The 17,995-nt window shown below is 44.9% G+C and overlaps 1 protein-coding gene across 5 annotated transcripts in view; it reads left to right on the forward strand.

Moving 5' to 3' along the window:
- Cka (Connector of kinase to AP-1) overlaps positions 1–17,995 on the forward strand; it is a 111,475-nt gene that overhangs the window by 57,802 nt on the left and 35,678 nt on the right. For all 5 annotated transcript variants that reach the window (XM_065445182.2, XM_065445185.2, XM_065445184.2 and 2 more), the window contains exons 3-8: positions 4,530–4,612; positions 6,151–6,229; positions 7,319–7,525; positions 11,021–11,149; positions 15,644–15,719; positions 16,849–16,981. In XM_065445182.2, coding sequence (XP_065301254.2) covers positions 4,530–4,612; positions 6,151–6,229; positions 7,319–7,525; positions 11,021–11,149; positions 15,644–15,719; positions 16,849–16,981 — 707 coding nt within the window. The remainder of the gene's footprint in view (positions 1–4,529; positions 4,613–6,150; positions 6,230–7,318; positions 7,526–11,020; positions 11,150–15,643; positions 15,720–16,848; positions 16,982–17,995) is intronic.

Genomic DNA, 17,995 nt, shown 5'->3' on the forward strand with positions numbered 1-17,995 from the left:
ATTTATGGCGCAGGCAGGATTGTTTTTTCTTTGCTACTTTGAGGTGACATTGAGCAGAGGCAGTTCATGCACAGAGAAATTCAATTTACTGTTTGATGAAGTTCAGTTGAGTTGGTCTTGAAATGTTGGGTTGTAATTAATCCACCTTTTTGGTGGGGGATGCTTAATTAGCCCAAGCAGACGGGTAATTCTGTCAGAAAGTTTAGCCCCCTTGGTAGTATTTTTAGCACGATGACTGGCTAATCTTTTTTTCGTGTGACCGTGCAGGGTATAGTCGCTGATCATTTTCCTCATTTACAACTTGAAACACCTTATGAATATTGAGCGCAATATAATTTCAACATTTGCTTTGTGAGAAATACGTTCACCTGTGTGATGTGCCCCATGTAGATGTCTATTGGTGCAAGAATATACTGCAGGTCCCCATTAATAATTTAAAGTTCTGTGAACATTTGAAAACTTTGAGGTGATTCATTCTAAGAGTGGATGACCGTGTGTATTGTGTTCATACTGTGATTGACTAGCTAGTATCTGTCTTGACATCTTGTGTATCTAGGGTTCATCACTCCAGAGTTTTGGGCCAGATTAATATCAGTAAAGCACATTATGCTGGTCAGTTATTTCCTAGAAGACTGTCTTAACAATAAGATAATCCTCAAGAGATATTTGCTTAATTAGCATCCATGTGTAAAACCTAATACCTGCAGGCACGTATGGAGCAATGCAAAGGTTTTCTCCCCCCCCCCCTTCCCCCTTTTTCCCCAGCTAATACCTTTCAATGTGACTCATTTTGAGTTTCACTGAATGCTTCCGCTGGAAGCGCCTTACATACCCATTGACTTTTACAGTTTTATCGTGAAATGCTCCATTTGCATAGGTTCTTTGGCATTTTGATATTCACACGAATAATTTTTACTGTTTCATTTGCATCCACTTCAAGGCAAAACTGATTTCAACTGAATATAAGTACAGCAGTTGACTGGTATTTCAGAGCCTGATTTTTCATACCTGCTTTAATTGTTTGGCATCAGCCCCACCACTAAAACCGGCATCAACACCACCACTGCTGTTACATGACTATTTCATGAATAAATTCTGAAGATATTTTCGTTTTTCAGTGATGAAGATCATTCTTTGTGTGAACATGGAGGAGGCTTATGCTTTTTCGGTGTGTCCCTGCAATACAGTCACCAGTTTTTCAATAAACAGTCAATTTCCAGAGTAATCAAGCAATCTAGTATTTTTTTTAAATTGGACTTTATTAACGAACCAGCAGCTCTGCTGTTTCATTAACAGACCAAGAAAGCTCAGTAATTTTCTTGGAGGTCATGTGTACTCTCTCTCCTAATGTATCTGTCATTAGGCTGAGCACGAAGTGGTTTCCCAGTGATTACAATCTGCCTTCGCTAGCGGGGTCCTTCGAGCCTCGACCTGGGAGTTTGGAGTCGAGCAGCCTTACTATTTGGTTCCCCGAGATCACCTCACTTTCTTTCTTCCTTTGTTTTTACTTTTATCTTTATTTTTCTCTTCCCCCATGAAATTATCCTAAAAAGTTGGGCAGTACTAGTTCAAAAATGGGGCTGGGGTCAAAATGAGATTGGCCTAAGTTGCTGTCACCAGGTTGCCTGCACTCCGCTCTCAGTTCTGGCGGGTAAAGGAATGTGCCGCCTTGCGCGAAGATTATGAGATCTGAGGGCCACCCTTCGTGCTTGTGTGTGGCGGGAACACCAGGTTTTAACCATTGCAGCTTAAATTGTGAGGCAGAGATTCTCACTTTTGATACCTTGAAATTGTATAGAGGAGAGGCAGTTCATTCAGAAGGAGATGCCAGTGTTCAATTCAATGAAATTTAGCCAAGTTGGCTCCGAATGTTCGGTTTCAATTGGCAGGCAGTTATGTCAGAAAGTTTCCTTGATAGTAGCTGATAGTAGCAACTTTGCAGGGTGTAGTCTGTAATCAGTTAGCTCGTTAACACCTCAATGCACCGTATTGGTATTGAATGCAAACTAATTTCAACACTTGCTTTGTAAGAAAAACATTTGCCTGTGCGGCGCCTCGGAAAGATAGAATCTATTAGTGCAAGAATGTTCTACAGGCTCAATACTAATTCAAGTTCCTGTGAGCATTTGAAAGCATTGAGGTGCTTTGCTCTATGTAAACGGCCTTGTATACCCTGTTGTTACGCGATAAGCCAAGATCGGTCTTGACACCTTGCATATCTAGTGTGTGTTAGTAAACTGAAAGCACAATTTGCTGGTGCATTGTTCTTGAAAGAATCTTTAGCAAGAAAATAATTAATAAATGATTATTGTTTAGGTGGCATTCATAGAAAGCTTGACACCTGCAGGCATGTATGGTGCAGCGGCATGTTTTGTCCCCTGCTCCTATTACTTGGCTCGGACACTATTACCTTTCAGTTTCTTATTTTGAATTTTACCTAATGTTTTTGTTTGAAGTGCCTGTAACATGCCTCTACAATTTTATCATGGAATACACAAGTAAAAGGGGCCTACCATTTAAAAAAAAAAATAGTTTCATTCTACTCATTTTTCCATTTTTGTAGTCAAGTTAGGGACATACTGATGTCAATTGAATACAGACACAGTCGTTGACCCATGGGAACCTGCCAGCAGGAGTGCCGAAGCTATAGCAGCAGCTGAAATTTCAGCTGTCATTACATTATTTCATAAACTGCGTGGATAAGTAGTTTTTTTTTTTCATTTTTGCTTTGATGCCAATCATTCTTACTACTGTGAGCATAGAGGAGCAGTGTCCCTACAAAACAAATTTCGCAATGTTTTTAACAAAGAATGTCCTGAGTAAGGAACCAGTTTTAGTATTTTTTCCCCCAAATTTTCATATCTTTTTACTTTGATGGTAGTATTCTTTTACATTTTAAGGTTCGCAGGTCTGCGCTAACACCCTGCTGGTTCATTAGCAGCCCAAGTGAAATTAGTAATTTTGTTGGAAGTCATTTGCATGCTCGGTTAATGTTTCTCGGGTTAGGCTGAGCACAAAGCGGTTGCCCAGTGATTACAATCTGCCTTCGCTAGCGGGGTCCTTCGAGCCTTGACCTGGAGGTTTGGAGTCGGGCAGCCTTACTATTCGGTTCCCTATGATCCCCCTTGCTTTATTTTTTTTTCTTTTTCTTTTTCTACTCCCATGAAATGTATCCTAAAAATTTGGCCAGTGCTAGCTCAAACAAGGGGTGGAGTGGGAGATTGGCTGTAAGCTGCAATCACCAGGCTGCCTGTACTCTGCTCTTGGTTCTGGCGGGAAAAGGAATGTGCTGCTGTGCGCGAAGATTATGAGATCTGAGGGCCACCCTGTGTGCTTGCCTGTGGAGAGAACATCCTGGTTTTAACTGTGGAAGTCAAATTTGTGGCACAGGGAATCTTGCTTTTAGTACCTTGAAATTATATATAGCAGAGGCAGTCCATTCACAAGGAAAGGCAGTGTTGCTTTTTCATCATAGTGTGGGATTTGCATCTTAACGAGCTGCATTTATGAAAGCCGCCCGAGTTATAAATTGTTCTTTTCATACAGGTTGAGGGGTCCTTAAAAGAGTATGCTGTGCGGAAGTAATTTGGGACATTTCTTTTCACTTGCTGTGCTCTTCTGTCTGGTAGATATCTGGGGTTGCTCACTCATCAGGCTATCAGTTTATCCACGTTTGAGGGTGTGGTCATATGCTGTATGGGGATGGTTGGTCAAAAATGACACGTGACACAGTTCGTACGCCTCCTTGAAATCTTGGAAAAACTTTTTAACTTGGAAAAAGGGATCCCAGAGCCCTCAAAATTGCAACCAAGGAGGAATTTTTCCTATTTCTTATCGTATGTACGAGTAAGGTTTGTTTCCCCCTCCTCGAACTTCGGCATTCTTAAAATATTGAATTGCCCTGAAAACTTGAATGTAACATTCTGTATGAACTCTGGTATCATTTCAGCACAGCACAGTGTTTTTTATTATTGGACTAGGAGTCTCATAGCCTAGGAACATTGGCACATCTGGTTTTTGTGTTTGTGTAGTTAGTCCTAGCATGAGTGACCGTGCGCCACTTTGTTTCAAAGCACGAAATTGTTTGCAAGCTCTTTGTGGCTGTGCGACTCGGCCTTGGAATTTATAGATTTGCAGTGCGTGCTTTAAATTTAGAACTATTGGTTTTCGTTTTTGGCAAATATATATTGGCTCTAAACTAAATTTGGCTTTTGCTTCATTTGCACCAGAGATCCAAAACTTCTTACAGATGGGGGCATGTTGACCTTTTGCTAGCAGCTCTGTAATCATACTGTGCCACTTGACATCCAGCTGGCATGTCTTGGCAGTTTAGGTGCGAGCTGACTGAAAGGAATTTTATTGCGAGATGAGACAGTGAAGTTGTGGGCTTTTGTCTTGCATGCCCAGTGCTCCGATTAATGCCTCCTGTCCTTCGTCATGGGTGGTGCCTCTGCCGACGGCACATTTTGCATGCTATTAGGGAATGGAGCTGCGCTCTAACGCATATTTGGTGATGCCCCCATTTCCAGGATCAAGTCTCACAAGCTCAAGTACGACACGGATCCAAACCCTGCTGAGTTGAAGGCACCAGTCTTCGACGATGTCAACAAAGGTAATTGCTGTACATAATATGCCCGAGCCACAGCACCTTCTCTTTGTGCCTGTGTGCAGAGCATGGAGCAAGCAGATGTAGCCTGCTTTTGTGGGAAGAGCCTCTTCTGAGTTATTTAGTTTTGGCTGACTGCAGTGTACTTTTTAGGGCTATATTTTTAGAGAGCAGCTCTCAGGTAGGTGCCTGCTCCTGTGGCGAGCGTCGCCGTTGTCCCTCGTAATCAAGTGAATGAGCATAGTGAAAGATGAAAGGTGACAGCGAAGAGCACAGGAGGAGGAAAGCGGCGGAGGACAGTATTCTCAGGAGGAGAGTAGGCGGCAATCTGCTTTTCTCACGCGAAGGCGTGAGAACAGCAGAGTGCTGCACAAGACTATGAGATGGTGCCATAGTATTTGTAATTTGATTGTATGCTTGACGTGAATTGTGCAGTACTTTATGGAAGCCATGTGGGCACTGGCGATTACACTGGAACCTTCGAGTCGTGTGTGAAGGCCGACGCGCTTGACCCACAGATAAGATTTTGAGGATAGTTGACTCTGCTCACCGCTATCGTTCTGCTTGAGTGTTACTTATTTTGCAGCGCTTCACTTCGTTTGCAACATGCCGCACGGGACAAATTGTCCACACCAGCGAAATATATAGTGAAATGAAAATACATATGGAGCTGCGCTCAAATTTTGCCTTAGGGATTATCATAATCGTCAGTTCATTTCTTACTTGCACTTCATGCAGGCTCCTGTAGACGAGTGTGCAGAGACTGGCATCTTATGCTGCACTTTGTGGATGGAATTGTAGCCATTCGGAGCAGACTGCTTGTAGTAATCTTCTGCATTAACAGATAGGATACAAGCTGGACCTACTGGCTGTGTATATGCCCTTGCCTGAATACTAAAAGCCGGTGTACTAGTTTCCTTTCAGCAAGACGTCTAGACAAGCTGTAGCTAAATTCATCGTGAATGGCACAGCACAAACTCAACTTGGCTATGTGTATAACACAGCATCGAATCTGAAAAAGCCTGTTCGTATACAGCCATATATGCACCATTCATGAATAAAATAATTTTATCTCCTTGAGAGATAAGGTCAACTTCCTCTATGACACACGGTCGTACTAGCACTTCGTTGCCGTCCCTGTAGTGAACCTTAAGTACCAAGATTCGTTGACAAAATGTCACTGCACGTTTGCGAAGCCCGTCTGTCGTCTGCTACCAACACGCATCGAAACTGCGGTGTAGAATGTAGTTTTTATGCTGCACTTCTGCCTCGAAAAAATCATTTGGGTAGGCAAGCGGAGCTACAGTTTTTCTGCCCAGGCTAAAATAAATGGGAAGTTAAAAAAAAAGCACTTCTGCCCTTTGCACAGTGCAAAGCGGCTGCTGCCTCATTCATTAGTGCTGCATTAGGCAGGCATACCTTTCATACGCTGTTTGGGCACCCCTTTGCAGCCATCCTTGTGGGTGTCCCTGTTCGCTGCTTTGTTGTCATCCGGGCAACAGTAACTGGCTCAACTGACCTTTCTGATCTTCTCTTCCTTGCAGAAGAGCCCATGGATGGTGAGCTATTCATCACGAGCAACAGCAACGTGTCGTGGAGGCAAGGGCGCCAACTTTTAAGACAGTGAGTGTCGCCAGTCTTGTCTTGTTTGTGCCTGTCGCTACATTTGGATCTACAGATAAAAAGCCTGGATTTGCCACTGTAAATTGCGTGACGGCTCTCTGTGGCAAATTAATTCCCACATATGTCATTTCGGTGAGCGTCTTTCTTTTTTTGTCAGTGTTGTCCAGGCTTTGCACTGAAAGGCAGCAGCACTTACTGGCCCACAATTCTGACAGTTATTTTTTTACTTATGGATATATTTCACTGTTATGTACACGTGTGTGCACACGCACGCACGTACACACACACACGCAGGAGTTGCCGACCGCCTAGCTATCGAGTGGCACGGCGCTGAGGTTCCGGACAATAGGGATTCCCCTGCCTCGTACAGTGAACTTGTAAAGCACTTTTATCTGGGGAGGAGAAAGTATCTGCTGCCACACAGTAAATTGAACAGGCCTCGGACATTGACACTCAGACTCTTGCAAGTCGGGGCATACCCTAGCCCTGCCCTCTTACACCCGATTTATCCCGAAATTCAAACGTCAAACACTTGCATGCTTTGCTCAGACTTCGTCAACTTGGATTGCATGCTCTGGTGGTGCCCAGCATTATGGGGCAACGAAGACGTTAGGTCGTCCAAGTGGGAGGCAGTCCAACGGGCCTGCGACGTGGCAAAGAGGCTAGGTCTTTCTGTCCCGATGTGGGAGCGGCCCGCTACATGCTAGTGCACGTTGCGATGGACCTCACTAAAGTCTTCCCATTCATCCATGAAGAGTGTTTTACCACGACAAGCAGACTGAATGAAAATTATGTAGGTGCACCTAAAAAAATAAGTGGCTCCTATGGGGCAGTGTTGTTAGTAATTAAGTGGTGGAACAAGTACTGTCACTAGAGCAAAAGATTCGACGACATTGTCGAAGGGTCTGGTCTAGCGAGATGCCTTGTTTCACCACTGTTAATCGCTTCAATGCTCCATCTTCCTGTGCACCTCTCTAGTGCTGTTAGTAAACTCCTGAACTCCTGAAATAAGCGGGGCTACCATTCCATATTTATGTACTGTTAACGCCTGTTGATATTGAGCTTGTGTGCGCCCCATGCTCTTGGCAGGTACCTGCAGGAGATCGGTTACACGGACACCATCCTGGACGTGCGGTCGGCGCGGGTCCGGACACTTTTGGGGCTTGGACCTGCGGCCAACGCCGGCTCTGGGAATGCGCCCGAGGATAAGGCTGTCCACCCGGCCGTCAATGGCAGCAGCGCTGGGGGAACGGCGCCTGGGGAGCCTGTCAAGCGTCCCTCAGACACGCAGAGGAGGTGCGCTGGCTTTTGTCTGTTGCTGAAATTTTTTGTATTCAAGGCCTGCCACTGGTAAAGCACTTGCACAGTGAGCTTCACCTTTAACCCTTTCGCTGTCGGACCTTTCTGGCCGTGACGCACCCCCAGTGTCGGCTTGGTTTCAGGGAACGAGCATAACAGGGAATGAACATAGCAATTTATTTTTGATTATGATTGGTATACAAATAACATAGTCAATGCAATATGCACATTTCAGTGTTCTGCAGCTATTGTTAGTAAACATCATCATCAACCTGATTATAAAATCCGTTCAACATCCGAATCTGACGATGCGGAACCCTCTTCCTCGCATGTGACTCTGTCAGAGTCCGAATCTGAGCTCGGCGAGTATTCTGAATCGGAATTGAGCCATCGCTCCAATGAGCAGACGAAGGTCCCGCGCGCTGAGCCATCCGAAAGTAATCGCGCGCAGGGAGGATGCGCTTTCAGTCGCCCGCACAACGGTGAGCAATGGGACGTTGCGTGATCAAGAAGACAGAGGGAGATGGAAAAAGGCTAAACAAAGCTCAAAGGGCTTTACGTTTACTGCTGCAAGCCGGAAGCGAGGGTGCGGCGAGAGGGAAAGCAGCAACGAGTCACTCTTTTCGGAGAGGCAACGGCACGTGCGCCTGAACTTGACGCGCCGTAGCAGGCACACCAACAGAAGAAAAATAAAAACCTTCAAACCAGCGAAGATGGCAGAACAACCCTTGAACCCATAACCACACGCGCTCGCGACGCATGATACAGCGAACACAGAGCCACCGCGCCACTCAGCAAAGAGAAAGTGGGGAGTGGCAGTCCTGCCGTACTCTTCAATACATGGAGTAACACAGGTCGGGGCGAATGTACGAACTTGTAGAAAGAGTCAACAGATAGCGTGGCCAATCCAGGAGCGCCAGCTTTGCGCTCTGGCGCGAAATTTTGAACGCACGATAGAGAACGTACCGGTACGTCAGTGACACTGTGGGGGAAGCGCGATAACGTACCGGTACGTCCGTGACAGCGAAAGGGTTAATGATGCTGGGGCTAGAGATTCTTGATCAGTAACTCGAGAAATGCGTACTGTGAGTGCTTGCCAATTGAATGTTCGTGCGAAAGAATTAACTTGTGGTGGACCGAGTTCTCATCAACTTAGTATGCGACTGTAGTTAGTTAGCACATTGCAACAAGGAAGGAAAGAGGTAGACAGTATTTACAAAAATGTTCGATCTGTTCGAATGCATAGTGTGGTGAATCCACATGCGAAGGAAGGTGCCACCTGAGCTTCATATGGTCGTTGAGACTGGCATCTCTGTTGGCATAATTCAACTGTCCCGTTAAAACATTAGTTAGCTGGGAAGTAAAAACAACACTGTCGTGGAGTGTCCGTCACTACAGTCGCACAGGAAGTTGTATTGCGTTAATTTGAAAGTTTCAGTGGAAGTGATGGCTAAATGTTATACCTGCTATATACGGAAGGATATTGTCTACAAACTGTTGAGCAAATTATTTGTTATACTTTGCAGTAAAATGCGAACTGGGAGTCTAGTGTGGTCGATGTTTCACTGCTGGAGCTGCAGTTACAGGAGGTCTGATGTACGACAGTACTTAGTACTCAGTACTTTACAGCAGCGCAGCTGTGCTCAGTTGCAGAGACTTGGGTGCACTGTAGTGAACAGATGGGGGGTCTGTGTTCCTCGGAGATGAGCAGCCTAACCTAGGAGAAAATGTACATCGCATATCTCGTAATGCACCAATTTCACGTGTAAAACCTCTGTCACACCAGCACGCAAAAGGTCTTTTACCAAGATGAAAGACTTTTTAATAAAGAGGCGTAGCGCAGCAGACACACGGCACCGACAATCTTTTAGTGTTTTCTTCTGGACACGCTACCAAAAGCATGGCGCTGGCGTTTGAAACTAAATTGGGCAAATTAAAGTGATCTTGAAATACACTATATCAGTGAAAACTTATTGTACTACACATTCTTGAATTAAGTTTAACTATGCCAGATTAAGAAACGTTATAGCAAATATTTATTCTCGTACTTTAAAAAAGGTTTGCAGGACTAGCCAAGTGTACAAGTTAGTCTAGCCACATTAGGCTTCTTATATCGCATTGACTACAGCGTTCCCGCCATAGGGTGTGCACGTAACAAGTACAGGTTGTCTTCCCACAACTTGACAAGTGTCCACGTATCCGTCTTCGACCATTGTAGCCGCTGCTTTTTGCGTGCGCCCAGGGCTGTTTCGTCAGTGGCATTGGCCATCGATGCTCACAATGCCGCGCACGGTTTTTGTCGTCTGCGCAACGCATGTCTGTAAGCATCATCACGTAACATGCACGACCTGTCCGACCTGCTTACGAGAGTACTGAAGAAAATGAGCATTACTGGTTTTACTACACCTTCTGCGAGACATAACAGAATTGTTTATGATGAACTTAGGCAACATAAAGATACGCATTTGCTTATTATTATTTTTTTTTATTTATAATAATTGCTGGCACCGACTGGTTTCGAAGTTACTCCTTTTTGGCCGTAAAGGAGATGACAAACTCCGTTACCAGAAAAGGCTGCTTCTGAAAAAGAGATCGCTCCCTGTCGTGTGTCTGCAGGCGAAACTCCTTTTCGGGAGAATCTTTTTGTTCAAAAGACTTTCGAGTGCCCGTGTGACAGGGTATAAGTCGGCTGCTGTTAGCAGGTATTAAAATTTGTCTGTGCTGTCAGTGAGAAATAAACACATAAAAATTGCCAGTTTTCTGCAGTACAGAATGGTTTGTGAACGCAAAGCTGCGGCAGGACGCATACTGAACATGCCCAGTAGAAATAGTGGTTTTGTATGCATGTACAGTGCTCACGGAATGAAACGCGTCAGTTTAGGGCTAAGTAATGCGCATACTTTCGTTTCCACCGGCTGCTGTTCATGTCACATCGACGTAATTTCAGTGCGTACACTTACATCGGAGTCCTCGTCACCCTTGGTGACCAAATTCCTTGCGACATGACATGGTGCTCTCGCGTACTTTGCACGTGTGCAGGGTTTTACTAAATGCTCAGTGTCGCGTTTCATTCCGTGAGCACTGACAGTGTTGCTGATACATTGGCTACCGATGCTTTTTGCCTTTCAATTCTGCTGAAGCCCCTTCCTGCCCATACGTTGCTGACATGTTTACACACTGTGTTTGCTAGTTACTATTGCCTATTCCTTTTGGTCCTGCAAGAATTGATTGGAGGCATGCTTGTATATGGCTGTCCTTTGCCTACCACCTACAGTGCTTCTTTTCCTTCTCGTATCTTTTTCTATGCCATGGCTTCGTGAAACAGTTTTTAATAGTTTTGTGTCCTTTGTATGGATGGGAGATGGGGCTAGTCAAGCTGCATCAGTGCAGCTTTTTTCCTACTTCCCGCGCCCCAACTGTTATGTGTAAAACACACTGTACACACTGTTGGTGGTGAAAAATAAAGTTCAACTTCTTTCTCTTCCTGTGCAGGGTACCGGGCAAGAAGATGGTCAACGTGGCAGAGAATGCATTACTTGACACGGAAGCTTCAGTCTTGGCGACGTTTGACTTCCTGGCCACAGAAACCGTGGACATGGAGGACGACGACGACAATTTTAGGTGAGCTGTCGACAGCACCTGAAGATGGAGGCGGAGTCTCCAGTATGCCAAGTTGTGCGATGGGAGTTTTTCGAAGACTGAAGGAAACTTGCACGTTTCTTATTGTGGGATTTGAACCTGCAAGTAAGAGGGTTCCTGAGAGCAGCTTATGGTTGCATATATTGCCATAGCAGCGCGTGGTAGCAATGCAAGATACGTGAGAGTCTACTGACAGGATTTGTTAGCTGTCCCTAAAGCCCTTGTTTATGGGTGTCGGTGGCAGTTTGCTCTCAATGTCTATTTTATGTACTTTTTTCTTTCGTTCTGTGTGCAATAAAAATAAATGTTTGCTTATTGATGAAGAACAGTGTATTGTTTTGAAGCTGTGAGGCATAGAGGGCACCTTGATCCTTCAGAATGCTTTGTCAGCAGCCTTAGATGTCCTTCAAAATGCTTGGAATTTCCTCCACAAAAACTTCTATGGACCCTGTGTACGCAGACTTCCCCACACATTTCAGTTGCTTGAGACAAGGTGGCCAACCTTGCGCTCGCAGTTTTTTTTTGTTTTTTGTTTTGAAGCTCTAGGTTCTGCGAAAAGAAAGGGGGAGGGGATGGGTGGCATCATCTTTTGCATGGCCACTCTTTCCATTTCTGGCAGGAGATCTGCCATCTTGTGTCATTGAAGCAAGACACGTAGCAGAGTGAAATTGCGAACTTGTGGATGTCCATTCGTTGGAAGTTGCAAATTGCTTAACGAGGAGGCCATGGCATGGCTGACGGTCGTATTTAGGTTCTGCATTGCGACTAAAAGTATAGGAGTCTGTTCACCTAATCCGTAAGTTTCAGAGCTCTGTAGGCCCTATATCCCCTATATCGGTGGCTGTAATTGGAAGGTTTAGGCTATTCCCAGTGGCGATGACTGCTGTGCTGATATGTAGCTTGTGACGCCTATAACCGCAGCCAATTCCATCTCCATGACTGCTATGCACTGGGTTGTTGTCTGAGGGCATTGTCTGCAGGGCGTTGACCATCTAGCTACGGAGGTGCTGACATGGCATGCGAACAGTTATCACGACTAAGTATTGCTGCCAAGTCTTCACGGCAAATGTCAAGTGTGACCGCAGTAGTTCAAGGCGGGCACAATACCGGGGCCAGTGCAACGCTGGCAGCAATGAAACTCTGAGTAATTGCTACACAGTGTCGCTGGTATGCCAATCTGCCGTACTATGTTGACCATTATACTTGGGCCGGTGTTGAGGTGATATGTTGCTAAGCGAAAAATTTGCAGTATACAGGAACCTTATCTGGATGATACCACTTGTATCTTCGTTACTTGTACTTGAAATAAATTGAAACAAGCTCGTGAAGCTGAGGCACACAAGCTCTTGTGCTTGTTACCCTTTTACCCATTTGTTTTCACTGCCATCTACATTGCGCAAAGCTTAGGCCTAGTGTGACCACTGAGTTTGTGTGCATACAGATGTCACATCTGGGCACATTAAACAATTCTAGTGGGCATCAGTGCCTTCTTTTTTTTTTACTTTAGCAGAGCCACGATCGCCTGAAAAAAACTTTTTTTTCGTCTGTTTTAACTTTGGTCGACACTGCTCTGTTGCAGTTGGTAAATTCGGCTATTTGCACTCACTGGCACTTCTCGGGGCAACACGAGCCAAACAGTAAAATGGATTTGCAGGCATTGCTGAACTGATGCGCCATTTTAGCAAAGTGATGTTTGTGTGTCACGTTGAATGAACAACAGCGATAGCTTTCCCATTGCAGCTATTGGTAAGCATTGGTAACCACTACATTAGATGACACAAGGGGTGGGACATGGGGACTGTCACCTGTGGCTGGAAATGCAAAAGAAATGTGCAGCCACCAAGGCATTCATTAGTAAACGAAGAAACTAGTTTAAAAAAATAGGTTTGTTGATTTGCCCGGACCGGTTCACTAGGTGCTGCACCCTGGTAGTAGTTACAGTGGTGCAATTATGGTGCCCTATGAACCAACGCCGTTCAGTTCAAAAGGGGCAGGGCTGGTTCACGATTTTTCTGCACCCTACCTGCTGAAGGCGCTAACTCGATTCCAGCGTGCAGGTGTGAATTGGCAGTGCAGCAGACGATGTAGCGCACGGGCGTAAGCATTGTTTAAACCAGACCTGCACACCTCTGCTGTGTCTGTGCAACATCTGTGTGTGCACCTCGTAAGCCGACCATACCAACAGTTTGGGACCTCTCAAACTTGCGCTCATTAGGCAGATGAAACTAAGGACCACACTGCATCGGCATGTCGACATTCTTAGTTTTCGAGTACTGTGCAGCGCCTGCACCACTGAAGTCGAGCTGCACCATTTCTGAACTTCTTGTGCCCCGCCTTGAGCTGGTGGACAGCGGTGCAGGCCAATTGAAGGAACTTAATATCTAGACGGTGAAGTTCATTCATACTTTGCAGAGTGGTCATTTGATGTGCGGAGAATGCGGTCACACAGTCTGAGGTGTGAAACTATAGTGTTGTGGCCCCTTTAAGGTAATTGTATTGTGTAGATGCAAGATTCATTGCACTTTAACTTGACTCGAGCATACAGGGTGGCATTTCGCCTCTGACACTGTCCGTGGTGCCTTTCTGAAAGAAGCAGTGCTTCTGTCTGAAAGTTATTGAAATTTTCTGTTGTGTACTAAGCAAGCACTCTGTGTGATGCACACCTATATCACACAAGCATTGCAGAGGCCACTGCACTGGCAGTCTGTAGACATGGTTACATGGCTACATGGACATGGCTACATGGGCATTGGCTGTGGCCATAGGGTTGGCAGTCAATCGAGTTAATAAAACAGGCGGGTAAAATTACTAAACCGATATTGGTGTTTGCATTGTGAGGAGACATCGGCAAAGCCAGTATGCATTATAATGATTCAGACAGGCGAATGTTGCCTCAGTCGGTGGAACTTGGTAAAAGAACCAGTGGTGCACATGTGATGATAATGAATGGACCATTATATATTGTTAACGATGACTTGATGGAAGCAACTTCTGGGACAGCTTGTGAGGAACAATCCAGGATTGGAATTGCTTCCTGCAATTTTCTGCATGTCGTTATTCCTCTCCATCTAAGAGCTTGAGTTCCCCTTGTTTCCACAGAGACGCATGCATCCTGTGTTCATTACAGACAGCAGGAAATACTTGGAGATGTGAGGCTCCTAAATCTAGCGCTGCGCGGTGACAAGGGTCTGAAGGCGGTTTGCATTGGACTCACCGTTGAATAAAGTTTTTGACATAGTATATATAATGTAAATTACATAGGAAAGTGAGTTATGATAAAGGAAAGTAAGGTGTGTTGAAAGTAATTTAATTTACTGATCCATAGCTTTTGTGTTCTGTTGCCACTCCTACATGGGTCAGATATCGGCTCGCAATCTTTTAAAAATAAATCAAGAACTCACTTTCTGCATGAATTTTCTATTCTGCTGTTAAACGAAAAAAAAAGTGCTTCATCAATACCCGCATAGGCTTTGACTGCTATGGGTTTTCAACACATGCTCAACAAGCAAGGAGCCTATTTTGCGGTCTTTAGTCTTTGATGTAGTCTGTGCAGAAGTAGCGTGTGGGCCGCTATGGGTGATTGCCTGCACAGTGACTTGTGGTAATAGAAATCCCGATATAGAGATGCAGCCCACTGTAGTGCTTGACGTTTTGAGATCCCATAGCTAGTGTTACTTTGCTAGAATCACACTTCCTCTTCTGGCTGTAATGAAAAAAAAAGGGGGGGGGGGGGGGGCTTTATGAAACATTTGGTTGCTAATAGCTTTTTCGAAGTGCAACAAATGAAATTTGTCTGAATAACACATTAGCCGGCTTTAAATTCAGATGCTACTTATTGGCAATATGTTGCTGAATGTTAAAAAAAATTGTAATGTGAAAATTGGAAAACAAATTATCACTCTTATCATTAATTAATGAAATAATTCGAATAATTAGTGCTCTTCAAACACCATAAGCTCTCCATTGCTGTCATTGTCCTTTGAAGACTCCTCATAATCAGCATTGAGGTCCTCTGAACCAGAGTTCATAAAACATTCTTGAATTCACTGTACAAAAAATGTGTGGGATTCTTGCACCTGTCTGCCATGTCTTAAAATGACATATGCAAGCAACATGAACAGTCGAATAGCTGTGTCATGCCATCTCTCTTATAAAAACAAATAAAATTTAAGTGTAACCAATTTGAGTAGATGGCACAGCCATTTTACGTATGTTTCGCGTTTATTACTTATCTCGGGCATGGCCAGGGCTGTGGGGGAATTGGTGGCTAGAGTAGTTTATACTCGGGAACAACACTTAAAGGGTTAAAACCTGCTTCCCTTTCAATTTCTTGATGCAAGTTTCATTATTGTCGAGCCTTCTGCAATTTAGGTGCGGTGCTTGGTTATTTTCTTTGTTGCTGTCTTTCTATGTGCGTGTGATTGAGTTGAGATTTTTTTGACAAACGGCACTCGTCATTCATCTGTTGCCCTGCAGTGATGAAATGGAAGATGCAGTGTCCGCTGACGACGAGGCGGAGGAGCGGATGGACAACAGGCGAATAAAATCAAAGGTGTGTAGTAGTGCATTCTGGTGGAACGCATGAAGTTGTCTGGTTGTTGGGAAATTGGAAGTGTCGGAACAGTAGCATTGCTGTATTGCCATTTTGAGGTCCTGTCCAGGTAGGTTATAACCCAATAAACTTGGCTTAAAGTAAATGTTCCACCACTGGAATGGAAAGCAGTTGAGATGACTATAAGACTGTTTCCTTTAGAAGTTCTTATGCAACTTGGTTGCGTATCATTTTCTTAGGCTTACGGCCAGGTTCACACTTCCCACGAACTTGCAACGCTATGCTCACAGGCCTCGGCACAATGAAAGTAACGTGCCTCGGCATGGTCTTGGCATGCTGAAGCTTTCTGTATACAGGCAGCAATTCCACAACACAGTCTAGTGAGTGAATTGAGCACATTTTGAAGGAAATGCTGCATATCCCTGGTGCCTCTCGGTACTGTCTAACCCGAGGCTAGCGTGTCCTTCTTTTTCTCCAAGGCACAACTGCATGTGGCCTGTGTGAGCAGGCATGGTTGCGAGAGTGCAATTGCTCTTGAGTTTCAGTGTTGTCTTGGACAGGACACTGCTTCGCTTACTGTACTCTCGCAGTGCATGAAATAGCAGAGTTTCTTTCATCATTGCGTTGCCATCTCGTCCCTCCAAGGCCTGGCTTGGAGTCGCCCAAGGGAGAGTTATAGTGCAATCTGGTGAGAATTCTGGTAATTGTGGCCATTGTGCAGGTCTTCAATTCATGAGGCTGGCATGCAAGCATTGAACAAGCATTGCAAGCATTGCAAGCCTTTCAAGCCTTGAGGCAAAGCAAGCAATATTGCTTGCTTTGCCTCAACGAAGGTAGCAGTCTTTGTTAGTTAGTTTGTTTCTCCTGGTTGATATATGACAATTCAAAATGGCTGTATGCCAATGTTCGTACTCAGCAGTCTCTCTAGGTGAAACCTGCACTGAGGACATGCATTTTCACCAAGATCAAAGCCAGTGACAAAAGGTGGTAAGGATGGAACGGAGAGACAAATTGCTACAGTTGCCACCTGCTGTGGATATGTGACCTTTATCCTCTTCGCACACGACATCTTTGTGCTTGTTGTAGTAATGGTGATTTGTGCTAAACCAGCTGCCATCTTTCTTCGCAGGTTCTAGGATCCGGGGACGAGCTAGGGGAAGCCGACACCGAAAACGTGCTAACGGAGTTTGACTTCCTGGGACCAGACTCTGGCGAAGGGGGGCGGGAAGGTGGCCGCAATCAAGGCGACGGCTCCGAGTGGGGTGAGCTGGCTTGCTGCTCCGCTTCTGCATCGTATCCTCAAACCCTTTCTCGCTTCGGATGAGCTCGTGTCATCCCCGCAGTTTTTGCACATTACTCTTCTGGACAAGTCGGTAATGTCCATCATTTTTAGTGAGCATTGATCAAAGCTGGCAGCACCTTACTTTAACAGAGTAATGTGACCTGGTATTTCACTGTGCCGAGTCCTGTGAAAAAGAAAGGCTATGTTCTGGTGACGTTGAATGCAGTTTTTTTCTGAAGAAGTGAAGAAGAAAAGAAAAAGAAAACTGCAATATTGTAGCAAGCAGCATGGTTAAAGTTCTCCTCATCAGTTGAACACAGCCAGTGCTTGCACAGACTGTGCACAGGCAAGAAGTGGCAACTGAAATTGAATTTCTGCTGCTTTAAGATGTTTTGTGGCACCAGGTTTCAAACTTTCAAGGAATGGTGGCACATGATTTTGTTGGGTTTGTCAGCAAATAACTGCTTGGGCGAGGGTTTAGTTACCATCGCGCAACAGAGGGAAGAACAATAATTAGGTGCCACTAAGAGTGCACGAGGTCTAGCTGAACGTGGATTTGACTATGCTCAAGAAGCACTGTGTGAAGCAATCCGGGGTCGGGTGGGGTTGGGCTCTCTCTGTCCGTCTGTGTATCTTTGTGTGTGTGTGCACGCATGCACGTGCATAGACATTGGGTGTGACTTGCTAGAGGATCATGAAGTCAAGATTGAGTTAGTTTTGTAATATTTGCTGTATTCTGTGTTCAGTGAGGCAGTTTGCATCTGATTCTCCTTTGCTAAAAAGTGCTTCACTTTCTCTTTCAATATAAGCAAGCAGCACTAATAAGGGCAAGCTGATAACTGTTCTCAGAACAGAGAAAGAAAAGAGGTTATTGTGGTGGACCTGCATTGTACTACACTCCACTCGATTGACCATACATGCGCACCAGTAGTCAATTGGGATGGGCATATGGTTTGTGTTGTCCTTATGATAAAGTAAAAATACGAATATACAG

Source organism: Dermacentor albipictus, chromosome 7, assembly GCF_038994185.2.
Source record: "Dermacentor albipictus isolate Rhodes 1998 colony chromosome 7, USDA_Dalb.pri_finalv2, whole genome shotgun sequence".
NCBI classification, from domain to species: domain Eukaryota; kingdom Metazoa; phylum Arthropoda; class Arachnida; order Ixodida; family Ixodidae; genus Dermacentor; species Dermacentor albipictus.